General features: G+C 39.0%; 1 protein-coding gene across 2 annotated transcripts in view; it reads right to left on the bottom strand.

Moving 5' to 3' along the window:
* The window catches only part of PPM1L (protein phosphatase, Mg2+/Mn2+ dependent 1L), a 349036-nt gene that overhangs the window by 133128 nt on the left and 189055 nt on the right, over positions 1 to 26853 (bottom strand). For both annotated transcript variants that reach the window (XM_060149942.1, XM_060149943.1), the window contains exon 2: positions 16784 to 16958. In XM_060149942.1, coding sequence (XP_060005925.1) covers positions 16784 to 16958 — 175 coding nt within the window. The remainder of the gene's footprint in view (positions 1 to 16783; positions 16959 to 26853) is intronic.

Below are 26853 nucleotides of genomic sequence, written 5' to 3'. Positions count from 1 at the left end.
GCCTTTAGTAAGCAGGACCCGGTGGGTACCAGCGAACAGGGCACTGATCGACAAAGCACAGAATGCAACCGAGTACCCCCAAACGCTTAGAGATATGGGGAAATGCTGAGAATGTCATAAATTCAGTAAAACTTCAAAATATTCATTTAAAAATTAGCACAACTGCAGGGATTTACAGATTAGAAGTGGATTTGACTACATCTGTCGTATCTGATCTCATTCCATTTTGTAAAGCTTTTGTATTACCAGAAAAAAAAAAATCTGCTAAAGTCTTGTCAACAGGCAACTATTTTTAGACAAGCTCATTTTCTTTGGTGGCTCTGAAATACTGATTTCCCCTACAGGGGAAGGTTTACAAGGAAGAACAGTCAAGCAAAGAGGCTTGAAGTTACTTATGTTACAACAGAAAGGGAAAATTAACCCAGCTAATTGTACTCTGAGCACTAGAGCTTCCTACATTTTATTTGCAAATGCAATTACACCAGGCCCATAACACTTTCAGGTATGATTTTAAAACACATGCAGGTCTTCAGACAAGTAGGCAAATTTGGCTGTTTATTTCTTTCTATTTATACGGGCCAATACTTTTCAAAAGCTGAATCTTGAGTGCAAAAATCAAATGCATCTCTAATTCCGTGACGGACGGCATTTTCATTTTTCCTAGTTCTTTAATCTCAGGTTCATTTTCCTGTAGATCAGAAAGCAATTTGAAGACTGGTGGGTTAAAAACATGAGCTTTCTCAAAAATAATGTTTTTCTCAAAACATTTAAAACAAATCTAGCGGGCTTCCCTGGTGGTGCAGTGGTTGAGAGTCCGCCTGCCGATGCAGGGGACACGGGTTCGTGCCCCGGTCTGGGAAGATCCCACGTGCCGCGGAGCGGCTGGGCCCGTGAGCCATGGCTGCTGAGCCTGTGCATCCGGAGCCTGTGCTCTGCAACGGGAGAGGCCACAACAGTGAGAGGCCTGCGTACCGCAAATAAAAATAAAAAAAATAATAAAGTAGCATAGTCTACCAAAAAAAAAAACAAACAAAAAAACAAATCTAGCCAAAAAGAAACAGTCCCTGGGGAATGAGGGGATAGTTACTTGTTAGTTCTATCCACTTTTTTCTTCCACAAATGCTGACACAATGAGAGACTCACTTGTTCACTGCTGTTTTCTTTAAGAACAAAGAATTTGAGATGGGGATTTGGTAGAAAAGTAGAAGACCACAAATAAGGGAAATTATGGCATTGTAGAAAGTGGAAGAGATGGACAAGATCTTCAGTGACTTCCTCATTTTCACTTCTTTACTTTTTTCCTACACAATAGAAGAGAAAACCAAGAAGCAATAAAGAAAGAACAGGAAAATTTTTTTTTTTTTTTTTTTTTGCAGTACGCAGGCCTCTCACTATTGTGGCCTCTCCCGTTGCGGAGCACAGGCCCAGCGGCCATGGTTCACAGGCCCAGCCGCTCCGCGGCATGTGGGATCTTCCCAGACCAGGGCACGAACCCGTGTCCCTTGCATCAGCAGGCAGACTCTCAACCACTGCGCCACCAGCGAAGCCCAGGAAACTTTTTTTTACTGAAGCTAACAGCTGAGTTAAACATAAAAACAATTTATCCAGTTATTCTACCCATCCATTTTAAAAACTAACAGAACAAGTCATCAAAATTTTTAATAAATATAAAAATTAAAAATGTAATAAATTTTAGAACATAGCCAGTTAAATGAAAGAAACAAAGAGAAAAATAAGATGAGGGGCGGGGAGTGAGGGATTGTAGAAGGATGAGAGAGAGAAGGAGACAGAGATGGAGAGAGAAACTATTACCATCTAGAAGGAAATGCCTGAATTTTGAAGTATTCAGGATACTGCTGTGAAAACTAAACTGCAGTTTCACAACTATTGAGGTACTGAGTGCTATGGTCTGAATGTCTGTGCCCCCCACAAATTCTCATGTTGATATCCTAATGCCCCATATGATGGTATTAAGAGATGGGGCTTTGGGGGGGTGATGAGGGCAGAGCCCTCATAAATGGATTAGTACTCTTATAAAAGAGGCCTGAGAAAGCTCCAGAGCCCTTCCACCACGTGAGCACACAGGAAGTCAGAAGAGGGCCCTCACCCGACCATGAGGGCACCCTGATCTTGGACTTTCAGCCTTTAAAAACCATGTGAAATAAATTTCCGTTGTTTATAAACCACCTAGTTTATGGTACAGATATTCCTTGACTTACGATGGAGTTACATCCTGATAAATCACCCTCGTAAACCGAAAAATCGAAAATGCACTGAATACATCTACTGAACATCATAGCTTAGCCTAGCTTACCCTAAATGTGCTCACAACACTTGCATTAGCCTACAGTTGGCAAAATCATCTAACACAAAGCCTATTTTATAATAAAGTGTTGAATATCTCAAGTAATTGATTGAATACTGTACTGAAAGTGAAAAACATAATGGTTGTCAGAATCGGTTGTTCACCCTCATGATCGTGTGGCTGACTGGGAGTTGAGGCTCGCTGCCCCTGCCCAGCATCATGAGAGAGAATCCTACTGCGTATCTCTAGCCTGGGAAACGAGCAAAACTCAAAATTCAAAGTACAATTTCTTCTGAATATGATCACTTTTGCAAGATCATAAAGTCAAAAAATCATAAGTTGAACCATCGTAAGTTGGGGACTGTCTATATTATGTTATAGCAGCCTGAACAGACTACAACACTGGACACTGTGTTAAGATGCTCTAGAAGGAAATATTCTGAGTTAGAGAAGTCAGAAATGATATTCAAAACATTTAATAACTGATACATGGAGGGTACTGCCTCTGGTAAAATGAAATGAAGCTGCAGGTGTGGGAAAGGATGCTGGGTGTAAATACCCTAAGGCTACTTGGTACTGAGTGCAGGGCCCAACATTCCAGCTTTGGATTTAGGGAAGCAGGACGTAGGTAGGGATTAGGAAATCAGAGGGAAAGATGATGATACTAGAGAGAGGAGACATAGGAGCTGGCAGAGTCAAAGTAAGTATGGTTACAATGCAGACTGTGGTAGCCAGTCTCCAAGATGCCCCCAAGATCACCACCTCCTGGCATTCATACTTTTGTGCAGACCCCTCCCACAATGAATTAGTGTTGGCCTGTGTAACCAACAGTACATGGCAGAGGGACTTCCCTGGTGGCACAGTGGTTAAGAATCCGCCTGCCAATGCAGGGGACACGGGTCGATCCCTGGTCCGGGAGGACCCCACATGCTGCGGAGCAACTAGGCCCGTGTGCCACAACTGCACCCTAGAGCCCACGTGCCTCAACTACTGAGCCCACGTGCCCCAACTACCGAAGCCCACATGCTCTAGGGCCTACATGCCGCAACTATTGAGCCCGCATGCTGCAACTACTGAAGCCCACGTGCCTAGAGCCCGTGCTCCACAACAAGAGAAGCCACCGCAGTGAGAAGCCCGTGCACCACAACAGAGAGTAGCCCCCGCTCGCCACAACTAGAGAAAGCCTGCGAGCAGCAACCAAGACCCAATACAGCCAAAAAAAAAAAAAAAAAAAAAAAAAAAGTATATGGCAGAAATTGTGGTATCTCACTTTCGGTATCAGTTTACAAAAGACTGCAGCTTCCATCTTGGGTTCTCCTGGGCTCTCTCTCTTAGGTCACTTACACCAAGGGAAGCCAGGTAGCAAGCAGGCTGTGGAGAAGCCCATGTGGAAAGGAACTGAAGCCTCCAGCCAAGAGCCACATGAGTAAGCTTGGACGTCACACTTCCAGCCCGTCTTTAAAGACTAGCTGACAACTTGACTGCAACCTCACAAGAAAACCAACCAGCATTCTGGACACTCAGAAGCTGTATGAGATAATAAACATTTATTGTTTTAAGCTACTAACTAATTTGTTATGTAGCAAGAGATAACTAACATACAGCATTAGAGAAAGTAAAAACAAATAAACATAAAAACATACTACAAATACACTAAACTCAAGGAACTGCTTTTCTATCCAGGGCAGGGTAAGAAATGTAAAGGAGGTTGATGGGGCCAGAATTTTGCTGGTTTCTGTTATGTCCTGGGTAAAAAAGAAGGTAATTTATGCAAAGTGCATGATAGTTAATCCTCTCTACCATGAAAGCAATTGGAAAAATACACCTATATACCAAGCTGAGTATACGCCAAGTAACAACAAATAAGAGAGAGGCTATCGTTGTTACAGTGTCCACCAAATGTCCATCATTTTCCATACGTTATCTTTAATCCTCATAAAAAGGCCCATAAGATATAGCATAAGGAATTATCATGGAGCCAGTTTGGCTTCAAAGACTGGGCTCTTTCCACTGTACTACACTTCCCTGCAAAAAAAAAAAAAAAAATCAGTAGAGGTTTGGCTGTAGTTAAGGAAAAAGAGAATCTGAGTAAAAGGCCAATTAAAGCAGCAAGTCAGGTAACTTGTCAGCCACAGAAAGACCAAGCTCAGGGTGAAGCACAGGCAACTAACAGGAAGTGAGATCAGAATCTGCTGAATTCCCAACAGCGTGCTGCCCATGAATCCTGTTCTCTTTCAGATGAACTTCTTTTTTTCCCTGCAATAAGGTCAGCCCCCTCCCTGGACTCTGGGATCAGCTCTGGCTCAGGGCATGAAGACTACCAAGAACCCAGGTGCTCACTGGCATAGTACTGAGCTGGTCTCACAGCTGATCTTCTCTGACCTTGGCATTGCAGTTCCATGATGGCTGGCCTTGTCGCTGAGTTCCTTTCTTGACTTACTCCTTGGATATACATAACTTAGAGGTAAAAAGCTTTACCGAAAACAAGAGGACTGGCTTTCTGCCTTCTTATATTCCATTTCCAGTACTGAAGATAAGAGGAAATGTACTAGGAAGGTTTTGTTTATTTTTATTTATTTTTCATAAATTTTTAAAATTAGAAAATACATGGACAAAGTTAAAAATTCAAACAATACAATATGAAGGTTCAGCGAAAAAGTAAGTCTCCTTTCCCAGCTTCTCCTCTCCAGAATAACGACTGCTGTACGTTATCTATGGAAGATAATTATTTTTTACACATATGAAAAGCTGGATTTCACTGTGCCACTCAGGTTGAAGGGCCTAGGTACTTGAATTCATTAGTTATAAAAATGAGGATTAGTTATTTATTTTGGTTTGAGCTGGAAAGCTGCCAACTCTCACATCAAACAAAGCACCCTCTCCTTTTCTTACATACGTCTTCTACTACATGTAAGCTTTTCCTCTAAATGCTTTTGAACACTCTGCATTGCCACATGCTATAAAGGAGCTTTGAAAAACATGAATAATCATGCTTTTATAGATGGTTGTCACACACGAAATGACTTTAAGATGAACTCACGGGCTTCCCGGGTGGCGGTGGTTGAGAGTCCGCCTGCCGATGCAGGGGACATGGGTTCCTGCCCCGGTCCGGGAAGATCCCACATGCCGCGGAGCGGCTGGGCGCGTGAGCCATGGCCGCTGAGCCTGCGCGTCCGGAGCCTGTGCTCCTCAACGGGAGAGGTCACAATAGTGAGAGGCCCGCGTACCGCAAAAAAAAAAAAAAAAAAAAAGATGAACTCACATGTATTTCCTATAAAGTTGTTTTAAGATTTCATTTGTTGTGCTCGTATGACAAATCTCCTGCAGAGCATTTCATACTCTCTCAGTCCCAGCCACTGGCACGGGGACCAGCTCAGCCAGAAGCAGCCTTTGAAACAGGAGGGAAGGGGGCAGGGCACAACCTTTAAAAGAATGACATAGCCATAGGACATGACAAAAATTGGTTAGAACCAACTACGTCCAAGATGGCAGAAGATTCAACTTCCAGTAGACCTTGAGCCTCATTATACACTCACGTAATACATTAGCTAAATGACACACCACCAGTGCCATGACGGTTCTGAGGCTAGCCGTAAAAGGCCCAAAAGTGGGTGGTAGCCCATTTTCTGGAAATCTCTACCCCTCTCCCGAAATACTTGGAATAATCCTCCCACTCATTAGCCTATGAAATTACCCAGCCCATAAAAAACTAACCACGTCATATTTCGGGGCTCTCTCGCCTTCTGAGATGGCCCATGCTCTGTCTGTGCCCTGCGTTTCTCTCTAAATAAATCCACTTCTTACCTATCACTTTGTCTCTCACTGAATTCTTTCCGTGACAAGACATCAAAAACCTCAAATTCACTGGGAACACCTTGGCCTGAACCCTTCCCTGGTTCACCCTTCACTTGCTCCCTTCCCTGATGCCAACGTGTGGGATGTCCCCAGAACCGACTCAGCACTCAGGCATATGTAAACCAGAAGTACAGGGAAACTAATGTCTGTGGAGCTACCCTTGACAAACGAGGGGATGAGACTTGCTGCTAAATGCTTCCCCCTTCACCTCCTGGCGATGGTTCTGGGATGCTACTCACAAGCTCCCTTAGTCAGGTTAAGCAGAAGTCACCCTCAGGGGAGGCCAGCTCCATTCTGTGTCCTCATGGCAGCTTCCCCTTGTTTCTCTTTTCCCTCCTTCCTGGTTCACTCCCAAGGCCCCTCACTTCTGTTCCTTCAGCTGCATTCCTAGATTAACTGCACTCAAGCCTTTTGTTTCAGCCTCTGCTTCTGGAAAACTCAAGCTGAGATTATGTTGCTCAAGGTCCAAAGTACAAGGTACCCTGTGAAAAAGTCTCCATCAACTTCAGTATTAGAAGTTGTCTCCAATGAAAAACTGTTTCATTTCATCTGTTCTTTATGGTTAGTGCGTTTGTTTCCTTCCTCCGTTTTGGCTTTGATTTTCTGTTTTTATTTTAACATTATTATGTATGTATGGCAAATTGGACTTTCAGGAAGCAAGTAGGATATAAATAACAAACGTGTAATTTGTGTTACCTCCTTGAATGAGAAGGACTGAGATCAGAGGAATGGAAGGCCCTGGCTCAGGTAAGGAAGAAGCCAGCTAAGGAGTCATTTTGAAGCACCTCTTAGAGAACAGATTTATAGAGACAGCAGTCCAGATTAGCAATAAATTCAAAGGGAGAAGACCTCTGATTTGACTGTCCTTCCCCATTTCTTAGACTCTCAGCACCTAGCCAGAACTCGGCACACAGTAAATGTGTGTGTTGAATGAACAGTGTTTGTCCTAGTGATTTCTACATAGCTGATTTACAGTTCCCTTGGACTGATTACAGAACTACAAGAGCACATTCAGGTGCCCCTTTATATACTGCAGAAACCTCATCAAACCAGCATCAGAAATAGCCTAAGCCACACAGCCTTGGGACAAGGACATTAAGTAAAGAAAGAAGCACAAAGAGAATTCCTCTGGGCAACAGAAGGTGGCTTAAAAACAATGCCTTTCAGGAGGCAATTTACCAGATGAGACTGGAATATCTAGTAGCTCTTGAAGATTGAAGTTCTTGCAAAATGACATTCTTGCAAAATGACATTAAACAGCAGTCCAGCTGCCTATGATTACAGATCTTCCGAGTCTGAAAGTCAGCCAGAGGATGCCTTTGGCTTACATCTCACCACTACAAATGGACAGTCACAGTACATTAGAAATTCTGGCACTTCAAAAACTATCCGATGTTTCCCTACAGACTGAAGGTCTTACCATTAACTTGGATCTCATTAAGATTTATTACATGCATTCCGACAAGATCTATGGAAACTTGGTTACAAAATTCCCCTAGTACAGAAAGGAAGAGATACAGATGGCAGCGGCATCCTGTCTCTGGCTGGCCGATGCAGTCTAAATTGTGACCACCTGGTACAATTATCTTCTTTGAAGTGTACACATTTTCTCCAGGCCTTGTAATCAAATACTACTTTAGAGCAGGTAGTAACATTACTTCCCTTGTGGCAAACAATGACAACTTGATTAGAAAGGTAAAACACAGCTCTAGTCAAATGTTTTAATCACCAGAGGCAGCACATCCTTATTCTAAACCTCAGTATTAGCCAGCAGTTTCCAGTATTCTCAGCAAAGTTCTTTACAGTTTAAAATTTTATTTGCACACTGCAAAACTTGGATCAATTTATTCTCAGAGTGCATATGAGGCCTTCTATTAAAAAGGTATATATATATACAATGGAATACTACTCAGCCATAAAAAAGAATGAAATAATGCCATTTGCAGCAACTTGGATGGATCTAGAGATAATCATACTAAGTGAAGTAAATCAGACAAATATCATATGATATCACTTATATGTGGAATCTAAAATATGATACAAATGAACTTATTTACAAAACAGAAGCAGACTCACAGACATAGGAAACACACTTATGGTTACCAAAGGAGAAGGACGGGAGAGGGATAAGTTAGGAGTTTGCGATTAGCAGATACAAAGTACTATATATAAAATAGATAAACAATAAGGTCCTACTGTATAGCACAGGGAAGTATATTCAATACCTTATAATAAACCACAGTGGAAAGGAATATAAAAAAGAATATATATACATATATATAAAAAACAATCATTTTGCTATACAGCAGAAGTTAATACAACATTGTAAATCAACTATGCTTCAATTTAAAAATTAAAAAAAAAGGATAGGTCTGTATAAGGCACTGGCACATCACCAGTTACTGAGCAAAGAAGAAAAAAAGCATCACTCATAATAAACCTGCCTTTAAACATGCAACTGACATTCAAGACAAACAGTTCAAAGGATTTACGGGTTCTCTTATGATTTTCTGATTTATTTAAGAATTATTTCTCAATCCCAAACCTAATTCTTTCCTCCTCTACCCATTCACTGTCCTCTGAACACACACTCTGTAGCACTAATTCCATTGCACTCTAGTTATGTTTCTACCACTGTCACTCTGTCCTCCCACTCCCACACAGATGCGTACACACACCTGGAGTGAAGGGCCACGTAGTCATCTGGGCATTCCCAGTGGCAGGCACCATGCCTGGCTCCTAGGCACTCGGTCAATGTTTACAGAGTAAATAACTGAATGAACCAATGAGCGTTAAATGAACTGAGCACAAAATCACACACATTGTTAAAGCTGGGAAAGACTTCAGAAAATATCTAATCCAATGTCCTTTTTTACAGTCGATGAAACCAAGCAAAGAGAGGCACAATGTCTCGCCACAGACATAGAAACCAACCCCAGGGCTGGTGAATCACATATTTGGGTACTTTCAAACAGCCATGGTGGATAGTTTTCTAGTTTGTAGATGGCAAAGTCACTCTGTTTAGTTGCTACTCCCCCCAACTTTATCTTTTGACTTTTTAAATCTATGATATAAAGGGGGAAGTATAAGAATTATAACTGAAACTCAAATCAAGTTTGGTTAAAAAGGTTGGTATTACTGGCCAGAAAGAAGTTATCAGTTTATAAGTGGATTTTAACTACCTCTTTTAGTCCTCTGCTCCCACTGTTATATGACTAATAATTGGCTGCATTACAGAAGTCTTCATTATGTTTTTGTTAGTCATACCACCATTCTCATCTTTTCACAGATAAGAAACAGACCTCCAAATTCAGGGATTCTATATGGTGACAAGAAATGAAACACAAATAAACAAGAGGGGCCATGCTGAAAATGTTAAAAGGTTATGGGAACAATAACTGTGGCATATCCATTCAGTAAGATATTATGCAGTCATTACGAATTACTTTTGAGTAGCTTGTAAGAGCATTGAGAAATATGATTATATTTCAGTGTTAAATGAAAAAAAAGGTATAAAATTGGGCACAAATTATTAAAACCCAGCAGAGAAAAATGACTAGAAGTAAATATACTAAAAGATGGTGGTTATGTTTTGGTGGTGGAATTAGAGATTATCTTTTCCTTTTCTATTTTTCCATATTTTAAAAATGTTCTAAAACATATTTATATTACTCTCATAATGGAAAAATAAAAGATTTAACTTTTTACAGAAATTCAGAAGTTGGTGTCAGAGGTTACACAACCAATATTAAATTTCCCTTTACGACGTGTTTCTTAAGTTTCCCTGTTTTTCTCTTCCTTCCAAATCCTGACAGAAAGCCTCAGTGAGAACATCTTTTGAGCCCAGAAATAAGGTCCTGATTGAAGATATAAATTAACGAAACCTAAAGCCACCTCTTCCCTTAGGACCTGTTTGAGAAACAGACTGAGAAATTCACTATATTTGTGAGAGTGAAGAACTTTCTGCAAAGGCCTTTTACTGAATTTTTTATGTTCTTAGAAAACCTGAAAGGGCCCTAAATAATTTACAGTCTCTTTCCTGGGTTTGGTTTCTCGATGTGTGTTCAATTTTTTTCTCCATGACAGTAAATGGTTTTCCTTTTGAGATCACTGATTACTCAGACATAATGGCTCAATTAACTCAGAGATGTAACTTTTAGGTACCGTCTATATTAAGAAGAATAAAATAAGCTCAGTAGGAGGGAACCCTCCAGCTACTTCCTAAATTGCTTACAGCACATTCGCCACTCTTTTAAGAAGCCACTTCTCCAAAAAGTACATTTCAGTACTTGGTGTCTCTTCATGGCAGGTAGCTTTGCTTGGGCTCAGCTCTCACGCATTTCTAATGTCAGGCTGCATCAGGCAATCACCAAGCAAAGGCTAACAAATTAATGCTACTCCTCCTTCCTCACCACCTCTGGGAAAATCCTACATGATTGCCTGACACCTGTCAGTGGATCTGCAGGCCCCCAGCTTTAAACGATGCCCAAATGAACACAATAAGCAGCTGGCTGAGTTTTCTCCCTCATCTGCACTGTCTGGTCCGCTTTCTACTCGTAAGTGTTCTTTCTACATGGTAGAAACATGTGCTCATTGGAAAGCTGTCTGGGTTTCTAGTGAACTGTAAGAACAAATAAAACCTTTGCTGGTCTTAGGTTTAACTCTGAGAAGGAGATCAAAGCAGCAACTTAGGCAACTGTCCCGAGGCTAGAAGCAAGATACTACCGCTGGACTGTCCACCCTCTTACAGGCATAGCCAGCTCTTCCCAAAGGGAGAAGGAGGTGCTTTCTACTTCTGTTTCCCATGCCTTAGGGTTCTTGATTGTGCAACAGAGAGTATCATTCTCAAATAAATGGGCCTACTCTCCTCACAATTCCCTCAAACACAAGGCATTACAAATCACAGTACTTTAACAAGGGAATGTGTAGATTATTTATGCCCAAACTTAAGAAAAAATTATAAACGATTTGAGATTGCTTAGAGAAATATGAATAATGTACAAGCATAAAAATAAATAATGCGAGAAAAGATTCCCTGTCGGGCTATTTCAACCCTTCAACTTTTGCCCACTATGACAAATAATAAATATTTAGGTTCATGATGCTCTCTGAGACAGTGTGAAATGCTATTTTGATCTCTTCAAGTCATGCAACTGTTTTCCTTGGAAATTTCTCTCTACTAAACCCAATCTATTGAAATGTGTATGAACTTGTGCTCCCATTCAAATAAAAACATTAATGGATCAAATGCAAACCATATCTTCTCATGCTAGATTTTGCTTAGCATTAGTAAGTGCTAATAAAAATAAGCAATCTTAACAAGAATCCATGAACGATGGCTCAGAACCTTTCCTTCCAAAATCTAATTTTGCTTCACTCATACAGTCTCACTGCCCTTCCCACCAACAAAAGTATGCCTGGGCAAATTCATGTGCAGATGCCAGGATAGCTAAGCGGTGGTCTTCTTTTAGTCAGATATTATAAACAAATTACATGGGCTGTCTGGGGAGAGAGGAGAAAAGCAACAGAGAAAGCAGAAGATTCAAGAAGAAGCTAAGTGCAACCTTGCAGAAACTATGGCTGCCTGAGTTTTCCGCTGTCAAGATACCAGAATCATAGTTTTAGAAATGGAAGACATCAATGAGATCCTGTTCATACGTTCAATTTATAGGGAAATAGGCTTTAGGGAGGTTTGGTGACTCATTCAAGGTCATATATTTGGTTGGCAGCAGAGCTAGGAATAGAATCTGGGTCTTTTGGCTCCAAGACCTCTTTCAATTATACTACAAAACATCTTTATTCCTATTAACAGTCAAACTTAAAAATAAACCATTTGGATGAAAATCTTTATAAACTGGTTTATACAATCCCTATTTTTATATACAGAATATGATTAACATTATTGAACTGTTTCTCTGTGAATGAAGGCCACCGTTATGGAGATCAATGATGTCAACTCTGTAATACAGGGTCTGTGAATGCTGATTTGACTTAGAGTGTAGTGTGCAATGCTGGGGATATGATGACTACTTTTTATGGATTTCTATGGATTTGCTCTTTGCTCTTATACCTTGCTGCTCTGTCTGCTCTAAGTATAAGTATCATCCCCATCCCTCACCTTCTAATTCTAATTCTACACCCACGTTTTCTAAAGTCTGTTCCCTAGAGTCACATGAAATGCAGACAAATGTATATATTCATTGCAGCATTACTCATAGTAGCAAAAACAAAACCAAAGGGCTTCCCTGGTGGTGCAGTGGTTGAGAATCGCCTGCCGATGCAAGGGACGCGGGTTCGTGCCCTGGTCCGGGAGGATCCCACGTGCCGCGGAGCGGCTGGGCCCGTGAGCCATGGCCGCTGAGCCTGCGCGTCTGGAGCCTGTGCTCCGCAACGGGAGAGGCCACAACAGTGAGAGGCCCGCGTACCGCAAAAAAAAAAAAAAAAAAAGCTTAGAGTGAGGGAAATATACCCAAAATGTTTACAATGGTAGGATTACAGATAATTATTAGTCTCTTATTATACCCTTCTACTTATTTCTATTTATTTCTGCAATAAAAGTGTAACACTCAAATTCAGAAAAAGAATTTTTAAAAAGAAAATGTCACATTGGAAAATATAACCTAACTGGTCAGAACTATACAAAATAATAATATATAAATCCTAGGTGAGAAACTATAGCCTCTGTGACATGGTATGGTTGCATGTGGCTTTAGCTTTCTTCCCATTTTTTGCTGGATTTCAAGTATTTCAGGCTGCTGGAGAGTTGAATTGTGAATGAGTAAAGCATTAAGATATATATGTATTTAAAGGGGGTGAGAGGATACTGAGAGAGAAAGAGAAAGGAGGGACAAAAGGTCCTGAGCCAATGCTTTTAGACAAGCATCTAGGGATTTTTTTTCATTAACTGCTTTTAGAAGTTTAGAAGCCACAGATGGTGGTAACTGTCATTAAGTCGCTCAGGCTGATTTATCAGTGGATGAGCATTAAAGACAAATTAACCTCTCAAGAGACCAGGATATTGTCTAATTAACAATTAGCTACTTCCTAAAACTGGGAGAGCTGAATTAAGAATGCAAGGAAGTAAAACTGGGAAAGCATGGAAAGAAGCTAAGCAGTTTAAAGCAAATGAGTGGCTTAGTGTAAGATGTTTGTATTTGAAGGTGTTAGATATTATTACCAATTTTCTGTCCTGATTCCTCTGTATCATGATGAAATTTTTTTCTGTTAGATAGTAATAACTTTTGATATTTTCTCCTCTTTTTTGGAATAAAATCATTCATATGTTCATATATGGGTAGTGGAGGAGAAGGCAGTGTTTTGATTTCACAACTCACAGTGACATTCATGTGTCACCTCATGCAGGAATGACCAAGGGCAAACGGAGCCTGGAGCGGGTGATTTAAAGGTAGCTGTTGCCTGACTTCTCAGAGCTTCTGAAGATATTTTTAAGAATTTGCCTCTGTCTCCCCAAACACTGCATGTCAAGAAAAAACTCAACTAGCACTTTAAACTGGTCTCAGTGGTAGACAAGATCCAAATCTGTTCTCATTCAGCACTAGTGGCATTTGCAATATGAAGGACTAAGGACTTCCCCAAATATAATATATTTTACTATCATAATAACCCTGTGAGATTTTATTAGCCCAACTTTATACATGAAGAAACAGAGGCTCTAGGCATTAATCATACCAGTATTAAGCTACAGGAAAGGCTGGGAATTTAGATCCTCTGTCAATCCTGTAGTTATTTCCACTATTTCATGCTGTAGAGTTTATTGATAGATTAATTCCATGCCAAAGTATTTGTTCCTAAGGGTCACGTACAAATGTCCCTCTGCAGATTAATCATTGCTCAACAACAGTGCAGGTGAGTGGAAAATTATTCCTGAGGAAGGAAAAGTTGAGTGGTGGGAGGTTGCAGCTGATGTTGATTCCCATCTTGGTGTCCCCTTGGGTCCCTTCATCACATGGACTGCATCTCTCTTCTCCTCACAAACCCATGTTCATTGTTTGTCCCTCAGGGTTTAGGCAAATGTCTCCCCTAAAGAATTCCATTGAAAACTTGAGCCACTTTCATTATTCCTTTACACCACATCCCCTCAGCTTAACTTAAAATGCTTGTGCATATTACAGAGCATACTTATTTCAAAATCCTCAGGAATTTTTCTTCAGAAGTCATATATCTATGCTTCAGCGCCCAGCTAGACTTTATTAAGGAAGGTCTCTGTTTTCCTTTTCTATACTCATACCCCTTTCTTCCAACTGCCTAGCATATTGCTATGCATTCAACAAATGACTACTGAGTGAATGAGAACCTGCATTAATATGGTGAAAGCCCAGCTGGATTAGCAATGAGGAGGTTGGAGTCCCAGCTCTACAACTAAGTAACTGTGTTACTTCAGGCAAATCTGTGGGTCTCAGTTTTCTCATTATAAAATGGTTATGGGTAATCCTAATATTTATATGGAACCATAAAAGATCCAGAATTGCCAAAGCAATCCTGAGGGAAAGAAAAACAAAGGAGGAGGCATAACCCTCCCAGATTTCAGACAATACTACAAAGCTACAATAATCAAAACACTGTGGTATTGGCACAAAAACAGACATATGGATCAATGGAACAGAATAGAGAGCCCAGAAATAAACCCACACACCTATGGTCAATTAATCTTTGACAAAGGAGGCAAGAATATACAATGGGGAAAAGACAGTCTCTTCAGCAAGTGGTATTGGGGAAGTTGGACAGCCACATGTAAATCAATGAAGTTAGAACACTCCCTCACACCCTACACAAAAAATAAACTCAAAATGGCTTAAAAACTTAAACATAAGACATGACACCATAAAACTCCTAGGAGAGAGCATAGGCAAAACATTCTCTGACATAAATCATACCAACGTTTCCTTAGGTCAGTCTCCCAAGGCAATAGAAGTAAAAGCAAAAATAAACAAATGGAACCTAATCAAACTTGTAAGCTTTTGCACAGTAAAGGAAACCATAAACAAAATGAAAAGACAACCTACGGACTGGGAGAAAATATTTGCAAATGATGCAACCAATAAGGGCTTAATTTCCAAACTATACAAACAGCTCACACAATTCAATAACAACAGAAACAACCCAATCGAAAAATGGGCAGAAGACCTAAATAGAGGTTTCTCCAAAGAAGACATACAGATGGCTAACAGGCACATGAAAAGATGCTCATCATCACTAATTATTAGAGAAATGTAAATCAAAACTACAATGAGGTATCACCACCTCACACCAGTAAGAATGGCTATCATTAAAAAATCTACAAATAATAAATGCTGGAGAGGGGGTGAAGAAAAAGGAACCCTCCTACAGTGTTGGTAGGAATGTAAATTGGTGCAGCCACTGTGAAAAACAGTATGGAAGTTCCTCAAAAAACTAAAAATAGAGTTCTCATATGATCCAGCAATCCCACTCCTGGGCATATACCCAGACAAAACTATAATTTGAAAAGATACAAGCACCCCTACATTCATAGCAGCACTATTTACAATAGCCAAGACATGGAAGCAACCTAAATGTCCATGTAAAGAGGTTAAAAGGCTGAATGAAAATGTGGGCAGCTTAATAACTAGAAAAACTGCATCAGTGGTTAGGCACGTGCAGCATTTTTTAAAAAATCTGCTCTTCGGTTTGCTATTCAAGCTTGAAATCAAATGTTAAGAACGTCAGCATTGAGATTGTTTAAGATCATGTGAAAGAAAATGAGATGTAAAATAACAACTTCCTGTAGAAATAAAAACAGAAGCTCCTGGTATTAAAAAGGAAATTAATACTACCAATGTTTGACCATTAGAAACCTATTTTCCCATACTTTTTTCTCCATTTCTGGGGTTGCGGGGGGCGGGCAGGGGTGGTATGACAATTTTAATCAAGATATTTTTCCTGAATAAGTCTAATTTTGTTAAAGATTTTAATAATTCCAAGTAATACTGCACTGGTTTCATTAAAATTAGGTTTTAGCCGACAAACCACATAATAGATAAAATGGTGATGTAAGGAGGTCTATCCAGGCCTTCATTAATAAGCTCCTTTGGATAATATGAACTTATGGAAGGCAGTGAACCAAACTGTCCAGTGTGGTGTTAGGGCTAGGATTCATCTGAGGAGCTTAAGGAAAAGAAAGCCAAGTTCAGCTTGAAACTTCAGGGAAAAAATGGTACCTCTTCAGAAAAGAAGATCTCTGAAATTAAAAAATAACACTTGAAGCAACTAACAGTTCTTGGATTATTGGATGTAAAAGTTTTCAGCTAGGATCCAAAATTGAAGTGACACTTTAAAAGATTAAATCAACAGGAGCACATGGTTGATAAAAGGCCAGAACAATTCCATTTTAAAAAGAACCAAAAATTTAAAGGGATTTGATATTTAAGAGCCATTTTTAGAAATCTCCTGATGAAATCTTTGATACTAAAACTGCAGAGAAGAAACTTACTGTTAATCCATGTTATATAACTTTGAATCCAGTCTGCCCTTCATCTTCTACCAAAGAAAAGGACCTAATTTAACCAAAATCTAAAAAGAAATTTTTTCAGGGAAAAAACACTGTGTGTGTGTGTGTGTGTGTGTGTCTATTAAAGACCAACATACCTGCTTCATCATAGGACACAGTCAATTTTTCTAGCATTTCTCGGTCAATTGATAGAATCTGCTGTTCGAGGATGGTCTGGTAAGACAAAACACTATTTTCTTTGTCTTTCTCGTAGTCTTGAAGATGCTGTTTAAGGGCCTCTGGGAGTCGAGATTTTACATATTCAGCTGCCGTCTGCAGATAAAACAAGTAGAGAACCCCATGAGTATTTCTCATCTTAGGCTTTTCACTTCCCCTCAGGTGCTGTAGTGAGAACTCAAAGTACTGTGGAACCAACCCTTTAGACAATCACATCCTTGTCACTGTTGTCATTTTTAGACTCTACTGTACCAAGTAAGGTTGATCTTCAAATACACAGAATTACAGACCTCTAAGAGTTTTCTATCAGGTTTAAAGGTACAAAAGATGATGGATTGGCATTCATGAAGTCGAACTCAGAGTTTCAGCTATTCCGCTGAACCCAGAAGGCCCTGTGATAGTAATTTTACTGGATATAAATTGGACTCGCCCTAATCTAGAATGCATAAGCTAGTAACTCATCTCAGCAGTAAGCCATATGCCATATGGCATAAGCCATATGCTGTGGCATCCAAACCTCTGCTTTGCTTTGTTGTTCTCTGCTCATTAATGCTTATGCAGGAACTCTTGTGAAGTAAACAAAACGGAAAGCCCTCTGCTAGGGCTGATAACGGAATAATAGGAGAAACAGAAAACAAAGAGACCTAAAACATATATGCCTCAACCTGAAAAGAATTGTTCACCACTTAAATATCTTGGCCTTTATATATTTTATTCTTAACTTTTTTTGCCCTGCTTCTACATTATCTGCACAGTGTACTCCCAACTAGTAACATCTGAAATTACACACACTGACTTTCAACCAGGTAAGCAAGCTTCCCTTGGAGGTAGGAAGGAAGACATCTGTACTTTGAAAAAGACCTTCCCAAAGATTCTGATACATTCTTCTGGTGGACTGGGGCCATAGCACACTCTTTTCCCTTCCAGTTAAGAATCACAGTTAAAGTTAAGTAGAACTTTAAGGGAGAAATTAAGTAATACGGCAGCATGTATGACTCAGGAGAATTGAAATTCTTAAAACATATCTCTTGAGAATGCCAAGAGTTTTGGCATCTTCTTACAGTGCAGTCCTCCATCATATGCATAGGGTCTAAGGTTGATAAATAAATGAAGGCATACATATATTGTTTAAAATTATACTCACAATCACTAGAAAACTAAAATAAAAGAAACTGTTGAACAGGATTGTCTCTGGGGTATGGGCCCAGAATAAGGTGAAGACACATATACATAGTTTAATATTTTTTTAAAATTCCTGTAATTAAAAAAAATTATCTTTAAAATATGTTCTTTTGGTAAAGAACCTTCGTAGTTTTCCTTCTAAATGTTAGCACAGTTTAGGATGAAAAGAAACTTGCCAGAACAATGACAACTGACTTCTCAGGAAAAACTCACTGGGAAGTGGTGGAAAAAGTTATATTTCAGTCTTCAGAGTAGCCAAATATAGCACACAACACTTCATTTCCAGACTTACATTTGGATCCCCTAAGTCGGTTGCTGATGAAATTACAACTTTAAAATATCACCAAACACTGTTCATTTTCTCTGCCAGCCAGCTACTGCAGAACAAATAAAATTATTCCATAGAATGTAAATGGACTCAGCACATTAGCACAACATATTTAATTCTAGAGTTTCATGACAATTTTCTCCTGACAATGGAGAATGAAGAGACATCCTGCAGAATAACTCTTTTAAAATTCACACTACCTTGCTATTCAGTGTAACACGTGTCTTTAATTTTTTTCCTTGGAAATATCTATGAGGTACAGGAAATAATTCCATAGTGCACGTTTAACAAATATTGGTGTATTCAGTATAACTGAAAGCATACCACACGTTTCCTTCCTATTGTGTCCACTGATTTACTCTTTTAATTCAAATCATGGTGGAGGTCTTGGAACCGGGCCTATATTTTTTACTATAGTGGAGTTAAATTCTGGCATTTCATTTCTAAAACAGTATAACTTCACGTATAGTCAGCCCTCTGTATCTGTGGGTTCCACATCTGTGGATTCAACCAGCTGCAGACAGAAAATATTTGGAAAGAAACCCTGCCCCACCAGCCCAGGTAGGTGCGCTCAGCCAGCACCAGAGCTCCTCCAACGTGGCCCTCAGCCTTGCCCATCCCATCGGGCACCCTTGGCAGGCACCTGCATCCCCCCAAAGCGGCTCCCGCCCCAGGGGTCAGCCCTGCACACCAGAGCACCTGCAACACTTGTAGCCAGTCCTTACAGCCAGCTGTACTGGAGGCCAGCCCTGCACACCAGTGTGGCCTCAATAAGAGGACCATTTTCTTACACCATATACAAAAATAAACTCAAAATGGATTAAAGACTTTAAGGCCTGAAACCATAAAACTCCTAGAAGAAAACACAGTCAATATGCTCTTTGACACTGATCTCAGCAATATTTTTTTGGCTCTGTCCCCTCAGGCAAAGGAAACAAAAGCAAAAATAAACAAATGGAACTACATCAAACTAAAAAGCTTTTGCGGAGCAAAACAAAAAGGCAACATAATGAACAGGAGAAGCTATTTGCAAATGGTGTATCTGATAAGGGGTGATTATCCAAAGCATATAAAGAAGTCATACAATTAAATTTTAAAAATCCATTTAAAAAATGGGCGGAGGGGCTTCCCTGGTGGCGCAGCGGTTGAGAGTCCGCCTGCCGATGCAGGGGACACGGGTTCGTGCCCTGGTCCGGGAAGATCCCACATGCCGCGGAGCGACTGGGCCCGTGAGCCATGGCCGCTGAGCCTGTGCGTCTGGAGCCTGTGCTCCGCAACGGGAGAGGCCACAACAGTGAGAGGCCCTCGTACCGCAAAAAAAAAAAAAAAAATGGGCGGGGAACCTGAATACACACTTCTCAAAAGAAGACATACAGATGCCCAACTGACACATGAAAAGATGCTCAATGTCATTAATCATCAGGGAAATGCAAATCAAAATCACAATGAGAGATCACCTCACACCTGTCAGAATGGCTGTCATCAAAAAGACCACAAATAACAAGTGTTGGTAAGGGTGTGGAGAAAAGGGAACTCTTGTGCACTGTTGGTGGGAATGTAAATTGGTGCAGCCACTATGGAAAACAGTATGAAGGTTCCTCAAAAAATTAAAAATAGAACTACCAAACGATCTAGCAATTCCACTTCTGGGTATTTACCCAAGGGAAAAAACCCCACTAATTCAAAAAGATATATACGCCCCTATGTTCACTGTAGTACTATTTACCATAGCCAAGATATGGAAGCAACCTAAAAGTCCAGTAATACATGAATGGATAAAAGAAGATATGGTATATATATGTACAAAGGAATATAACTCATCTATAAAAAAGAATGAAATCTTGCCATTTGCAACAAAATGGTATTATGCTAAGTGAAATAAATTAGGCAGAGAAAGACAAACACTATGTGATCTCATTTATATGTGGAATCTAAAAAACAAAGGAACAAACCAAAGAACACAGAAACAGACTTATGGATATAGAGAACAAACTGGTGGTTGACAGAGGAGAGGAAGTGGGAGGTTGGGTGAAATAGGTGAAGGGGATTAAGAGGTGCGAACTTCGAGTTATAAAATAAATAAATCATGGAGATGTAATACACAGCATAAGGAATATATAGGCATCCCTTGTTTTATTGTGCTTCAATTTTTTGTTTGTTTGTTTGTTTTTAAGAGTTGAAGGTTTGTGGCAACCCCACATTGTAAGATAATGGTTAGCATTTTTTAGCAATAAAGTATTTTTTTCAGAAAGTCTTCATTTTAAGCCATGAAATTGTTTCTGTAAATTGTTTTTTTTTAAGCTTTTTATTTTATATTGGAGTATAGTTGTTTAACAATGTTGTGTTAGTTTCAGGTGTACAGCAAAGTGATTCAGTTATACATGTATCTATTCTTTTTCAAATTGTTTTCTCATTTAGGTTCTTACATAATATTGAGCAGAGTTCCCTGTGCTATACAGTAGGTCCTTGCTGGTTAGCCATTTTAAATATAGCAGTGTGTACATGTCAATCACAAACTACCTAACTATCTTACTCAGTGGACTCAGTGGATGAAAAAAATAAAGCATTTTTTAAATTGAGTTACATTACATTGGTTTCTTAAGACATAATGCTATTGCACACTTAATAGACTATAATGTAAAAATAACTTTTACACGCAATCGGAAACCAAAAAATTCGTGACTCACTTTATTGCAATATTTGCTTTATTGCGGCAGTCTGGAACCAAACCCACAATATCTCGGAGGTATGATTATAGTTGATAATACTGTAATAATTTTGTATGGTGACAGACGGTTACTGAACTTACCGTAGTGATCATTTTGTAACGTACTTGATTGTCAAATAACTATGTTGTACACCTGAAACTAACATAATACTGTATGTCAACTATACTTCAATTTTTTTAAATTCTAAAAAAATACCAGAGAGTTCCCAAAAGCAAAAAGTGAATTTGTCATGCCAGCAACTATTTACATAGCATTTACATTGTATTTAACAACTATTTACATAGCATTTACATTGTATTAGGTATTATAAGTGATCTAGAGATGATTTAAAGTATATGCATAGGTTATATGTAAATATTACACCATTTAATATGCAACTTGAGTGACTCATATTTTGGTATCCAAGAACCAATCCTCTGTGGATACTGAGGGACTACTGTATAGAGTTCTTTCCTCTGGGAAAGATTTTTTAAGAGGAATAGAAAGAAACAACTCTAGCAAAATACTAGCTTCTATCAAGATATTTCAAGAAATCACCTTTATACTGAGGTGATTCTCTAAATGTATTCAAATGTCAGTCAAAACCTTATGTTCAAGCATAAACCTATGCCAAAAAACAGGATGTCATACAAATACCTTATGATCTCACTTATATGTGGAAAATAAAAACAAAACAAAAACACAAAAACCAAACTCACAGATACAGAGAATAGACAGGTGGGTGCCAGAGGTGAGCAAAATGGGTGAAAGTGGTTAAAAGATATCAAACTCCCACTTACAAAAAAAAATAGTAAGTCCTGGGGTTATAATGTACAGCATGCTGACTATAGTTAATAAGGCTGTACTGCTTAGTTGAAAGTTGATAAGAGAACAGATTTTAAACATTTTCATCACAGGAAAAAAATGCATAACTATGTGTGGTTAACTAGACCTTATTGTGGTGGATCATTTTGCAACATATACAAATATTGAATCATTATGCTGTATACCTGAAACTAATATATCATATCTCAATAAAAAACAGGCTGCCATATTATTAACTGAGATTGGAATTATTGCACAAGTGATAGATAATACAAATAGCAATTTAAGTTTTAAAACTTCACTAGAATTCTAAAAATGAAGTGAAAAACAAAATTAAAATATAGGATTACTTATCTATTCTTTAATCAATGATAAGTGCTACTAGAAGTTTAAGTCCTAAATTGCATATTCTTATAACCTAACTAACAGAAACAGTACTTTGTTACGATTTTCAGTGTCTTGCATTTGTGCGGTACTTTATACTTTTCTGAGCAATTTATGCTGTTATCATTCTGTATCTTCAAAATAACTCTGAGTGAAAGCAGGCAAATTATGGATTTGGCCGATCCTTCACATCCTTCAAAGTAGGCTCAAATGCTATAAACTCTGTCAGTGAACCCACCTAATAGCAACCAACAGTCTTTCAAGTATTTATAGAGGTACAGGTATTTTAGCTCCTCAGTTTGGCTGATGTAAAGACTGTATCTTACACATCTTGTGTTCTCCCAGCACCCAGTTCAGTACTTTCTACCATAGAAGCTTAATATCTTCACTGTATCCAAGAATCAGGGACTTTGAGATAACTTTTAGAGAAAACTTTTGGACAGTTCATAATTCTTTGCCTGCAATCAGAACTTCCTTTCATGATTCTAGAAACAGCATACAAGTCTGGTTTTCTACTGGCAAATGGAACTACACCTGGTCTTCAATCATTATTGGAGCCATTATTTTAGGAAGTAAATGGCTGAAACCCAAATCATCATTCACATGCCAACATGGTAAATTATGTACTTCATATACAAAGCTGTATATGAAGCTTTATTTAATGACTTCCTCTCCATAATTGTTTGTTCTTTTCCATTCTTGCCTTTATTTCTTCATTTGGCAATGAACTCAATTCTGCTAGGGACTCTCTGAGCAGTCATGTAGAATGCCTCAGAATTGTGTCCGAGTGAAGGGTTGCCTTGAGGGGTGTTAACTCCTCCTGGGCATTCAGGTTTTGCTTGTCTGAACTGCTGAGTAGGTTCCCAAACATACCCCAGGTGGTGGCAGAGAAGCCTCAGGACAGAAAGGGGAAGACACAGGTTCATCAGTTCCGGTTACATCTGGGAAGATGGTTAACAGCTAGAATAAAAAGATGAGCTAAAAGCTTGTGAGGTAGGGCACAAAAGGTGCCCAAAGCACCTTCTTACGGAATGTGCATACATTCATATCACCCATGCCAACTTCAGTCTGGAAGACAGAAAAGGGCTAGAGTTATACTATACCTGTAAAAGGACTCAATGGATGAAAACGATAAAAGAAGCAGATGATTGAGGATCTAAATTCTGGGAACCTAGTGGATAGAATGCTGACCTAGTAGGTCATTATGCTAAAATGCTATTTACTATAACAGTTGAATGTTCTTTAAGAAGTAACCAGTGTATATGAAAGAGTTTGGTGGGGGACAGGGAGGGAGAGTGCAAAAAAAAAAGTGCATTTCAAAAGCTGCTAAACGCTTCACAGTTCATCTTAAAAAGAAAACATGTTAGCCAGCCAATTCTAATTTATTGAGCGTCTGCTGAGTGAAGCACATTAGATTTGACACTGTTGGGAGAACAGACCTCTGCCATCAACCTGCAGTTTTAACATGCAAACAGCACACACAGGTGAAACACTGGAAAAACACATTTTACAAACTAACACAAAAACAGACATGAATCTTGAGATGAATTTTGTTTAACATATGAGCTACTGTGAGTGCTGAGCGGCCTCTAGGGAGAGAAATTAAAGAGGGCAGAAGAAAAAGAATCAGGAAATCATTCCGGTGTTTAAGGATCAGTTTCGAGGTAAGAAGTTTTTGCTGGAGGAAAGAAAAGCAATCTAGAAAGTAGTGAATGTGAGTTCATGGGGAGAAATCATAAAAGAAGGTGATGAAACGAGGAGTCTGAGAGAGCTGGCAGGTGGAGAAGTTTTAACTCGCTGTTAAACCGGGGAGCTTTGATTTGTAGCAGTTAGTAACAGGAAACAACCGAAACATCAAAAAGAGTGAATAAATTATCAAATCTTGTCTGAGTAAGAATGTGCTTGCAGTTGAGCTTAAAATGCACTGAAAGAGAGAAAGATTAAAGCAGGGAGACAAGTAAAAAGTCTGAAGGAAAGGAAAATGGCCTTCTACACTGTGATTGGAATATAAATCGGAATATAAATCAGACACTTTTGGGACAGCAAATGAAAAAAAGTAACAAAAACTTTAAAGTAATTTACACTTTTAACCTAGTAATTGTCTTTCCAGGAATTAATTTTAAGAAAAAGTTAAAGATGAGCATAAAGACTTGTGTAGCAAACATGTTTATCAAGGTATTATTCAAGATAATAAATATTTGTCTACAAATTGGTTGATTATGTCATGGGATAGCCAAGAAATGGAATACAATGCAGCTATTAAAAATCATGTTATGAAAGAATACTAATAATGTAGGAAAACGTTTATAATGAAGAGCAGATTACAAAGCAGTTTGTTTACGACACATATGAGGGGAAAATGGTTGAATTACGTTAATATGAATCATTAGTTAGTCTAGTAAGAGTTTGGGTGATATTTTTTCTCTATGCAGTTTTCTTCATTTTCCAAATTTTCTAAAATAAAAAAAATAGAAAAATGATTGACTGCTTTCTATGTACCAAGCACTGTGCTGAATGCTTCACATGTGTTTACTTATTTCACCCTCACGAAAACACTTACTGGTTTTCACAGATGAGGAAACAGACTCAGAGAGGTTAAGTAATTTACCCTTGGTTACGCAGTGAGTCGTGGATTGGAGCAGGAATCACCAAATGCTTTTGAACCAGAAAAGAAAAAAAATTTTGTATTTTAAAAACAAGGCAGTGCCTACTGTGGTCCCTTCTTTTGCAGGGTAAAGCAGCCCCAGACTAGGATAAAGCCATTGAGAAGAGAATAAAAGAGCACATGAGCAAAGCCTGGTGACAGATGGAAAAGAAAAACCCATAAAATGGCTTCAGTGTTGCAAAACTGGAAGCTAAAGATGATGGAGATGCTATTGAAAACAATGGGAAAACAGAGTACAGTGAAACGTATTAAATTTACTTTGAACACTTAACTGTAAGCCTGAAAACCATCCACCTCTCTGTATTTTATGGAATATCCACCACCCCTTAAAAAAAGAAAAACCTCTAGGAGGAAAAAGTATTATTTTACAGAACTCCAAAGAAAAATATCATACTAATGATTTTGGTTACAAGTTTCAGGGAGGCAAAAGTTATTTCCAAGAAAAGATATTAAATTAAATTGTAATAGAGCCTCCATTAGAGAAAGATCAGGAGTAAATTAGAACTATGTTCAAATCACTTTTAGTATTTTTCTCTAGGACTTTGCCAAGGGTAAGTTACTATTCATTTTAACTTTAACAGATTTAAAATAAAAATAGGCTTCTGATGTCCTTAACCATGAAAACATGCCTTACAATTTTTATTTAGTACTGCATATTTCATAGTTGTAGGGAGGTTTTTTTGCCCCCTTCTTTTCAATCAAATGTTCTATTTTACTACCAAGCCTAAGACCTAGTATACAGCATACAATTTTATATTTTAAAAAATTAGGTATGGTATTCAAAGGAAAGAAAGCTTCCCCTACACTCAATAAATTCTTACTTAGAAGATATTTTTTAAATCAAGGAATGGATTTTATCATTAAGTTTGTAATGAGGTGTTATAAATGTTGATCCTGATGTAAAGACCCAATTTCAAAGCAAATTTGAAAAACCAACAGATGAGATTCTAAGATTACAAAACCTTGAAAATGCATCTTAAGAAGAAATACCCACTTTTGCCTCAAGGATGGTCCAGGCTGTGCTTTGCCAAGATAAGAAGTTTCAGGATTTTAATATCTTTCCAATTATCTGATTTTATAAATTACCCTTCCCCCTTCATTTTATTTAATGTGCGCGCACACACACACACACACACACACACAGAGTAATTTGGCAGAGAGACATCCTCAAGCTCCACTGAAATGAATGGGACGAATAATTGATGGCAGCGCCTTTCAGTTTATATTTACACAATATATATGCCTGGCTTGGAACACACGGTGCTGCTGCTTCTGATATGAGTGTCGATTATGAATGGACACAGGCTTCTAAGACTGGATCAAAAGGAGACTAAAGCAAAGGGGCTGATCCTGGGACCCATGCTAAGGCTAAATTTAACATTGATGCCACACACGATAAGGTGCTATATCTGGCTCCAAGGGCATCTGATCAGTGACCCTCTGAGGAGAAGCAGATTTTGACAATGAGGAAGACACACAAGGGAGGTTAGGTGGGAAATCAATTCTGCAAATGCTGAGTAGAAAAGAGCTGAATTTTAGGAAACAGTAGCTCAGGGATGGTCGCTAGGTATTCAGGAGATAAAAGAGAGATCATAAAGCAGATCATTCAAAATTCGTGCCACAGGAAGACAGAAGAGAGGAGGAGGTAATATTTTTATCGCAGACAAGGTTGCCCTGCCCTTGAAGGGAGGTGAGTGCACATGTGCTGAGCTGACAGCAGCCAGCATGGACGGCACGTGAATTTCCTTAGGTCCACCTTGGCATCCATCTTCCTTAGGGTAACATACCGTTAACTTTTGACAACTGCTCTTTGGCTCCAGGCACTTCAAAACAAAGTCAGAGCGAGCGCCCTTGCCCACCAGCAAGAGGACAGAGGCAAGGGAGTTGTTCTTTTCTCTC

The sequence above is a fragment of the Lagenorhynchus albirostris genome, chromosome 5 (assembly GCF_949774975.1).
Source record: "Lagenorhynchus albirostris chromosome 5, mLagAlb1.1, whole genome shotgun sequence".
Lineage (NCBI taxonomy): Eukaryota > Metazoa > Chordata > Mammalia > Artiodactyla > Delphinidae > Lagenorhynchus > Lagenorhynchus albirostris.
Note: the sequence above shows the minus strand (reverse complement) of the source record. Positions and strands in the feature narration are given on the sequence as shown.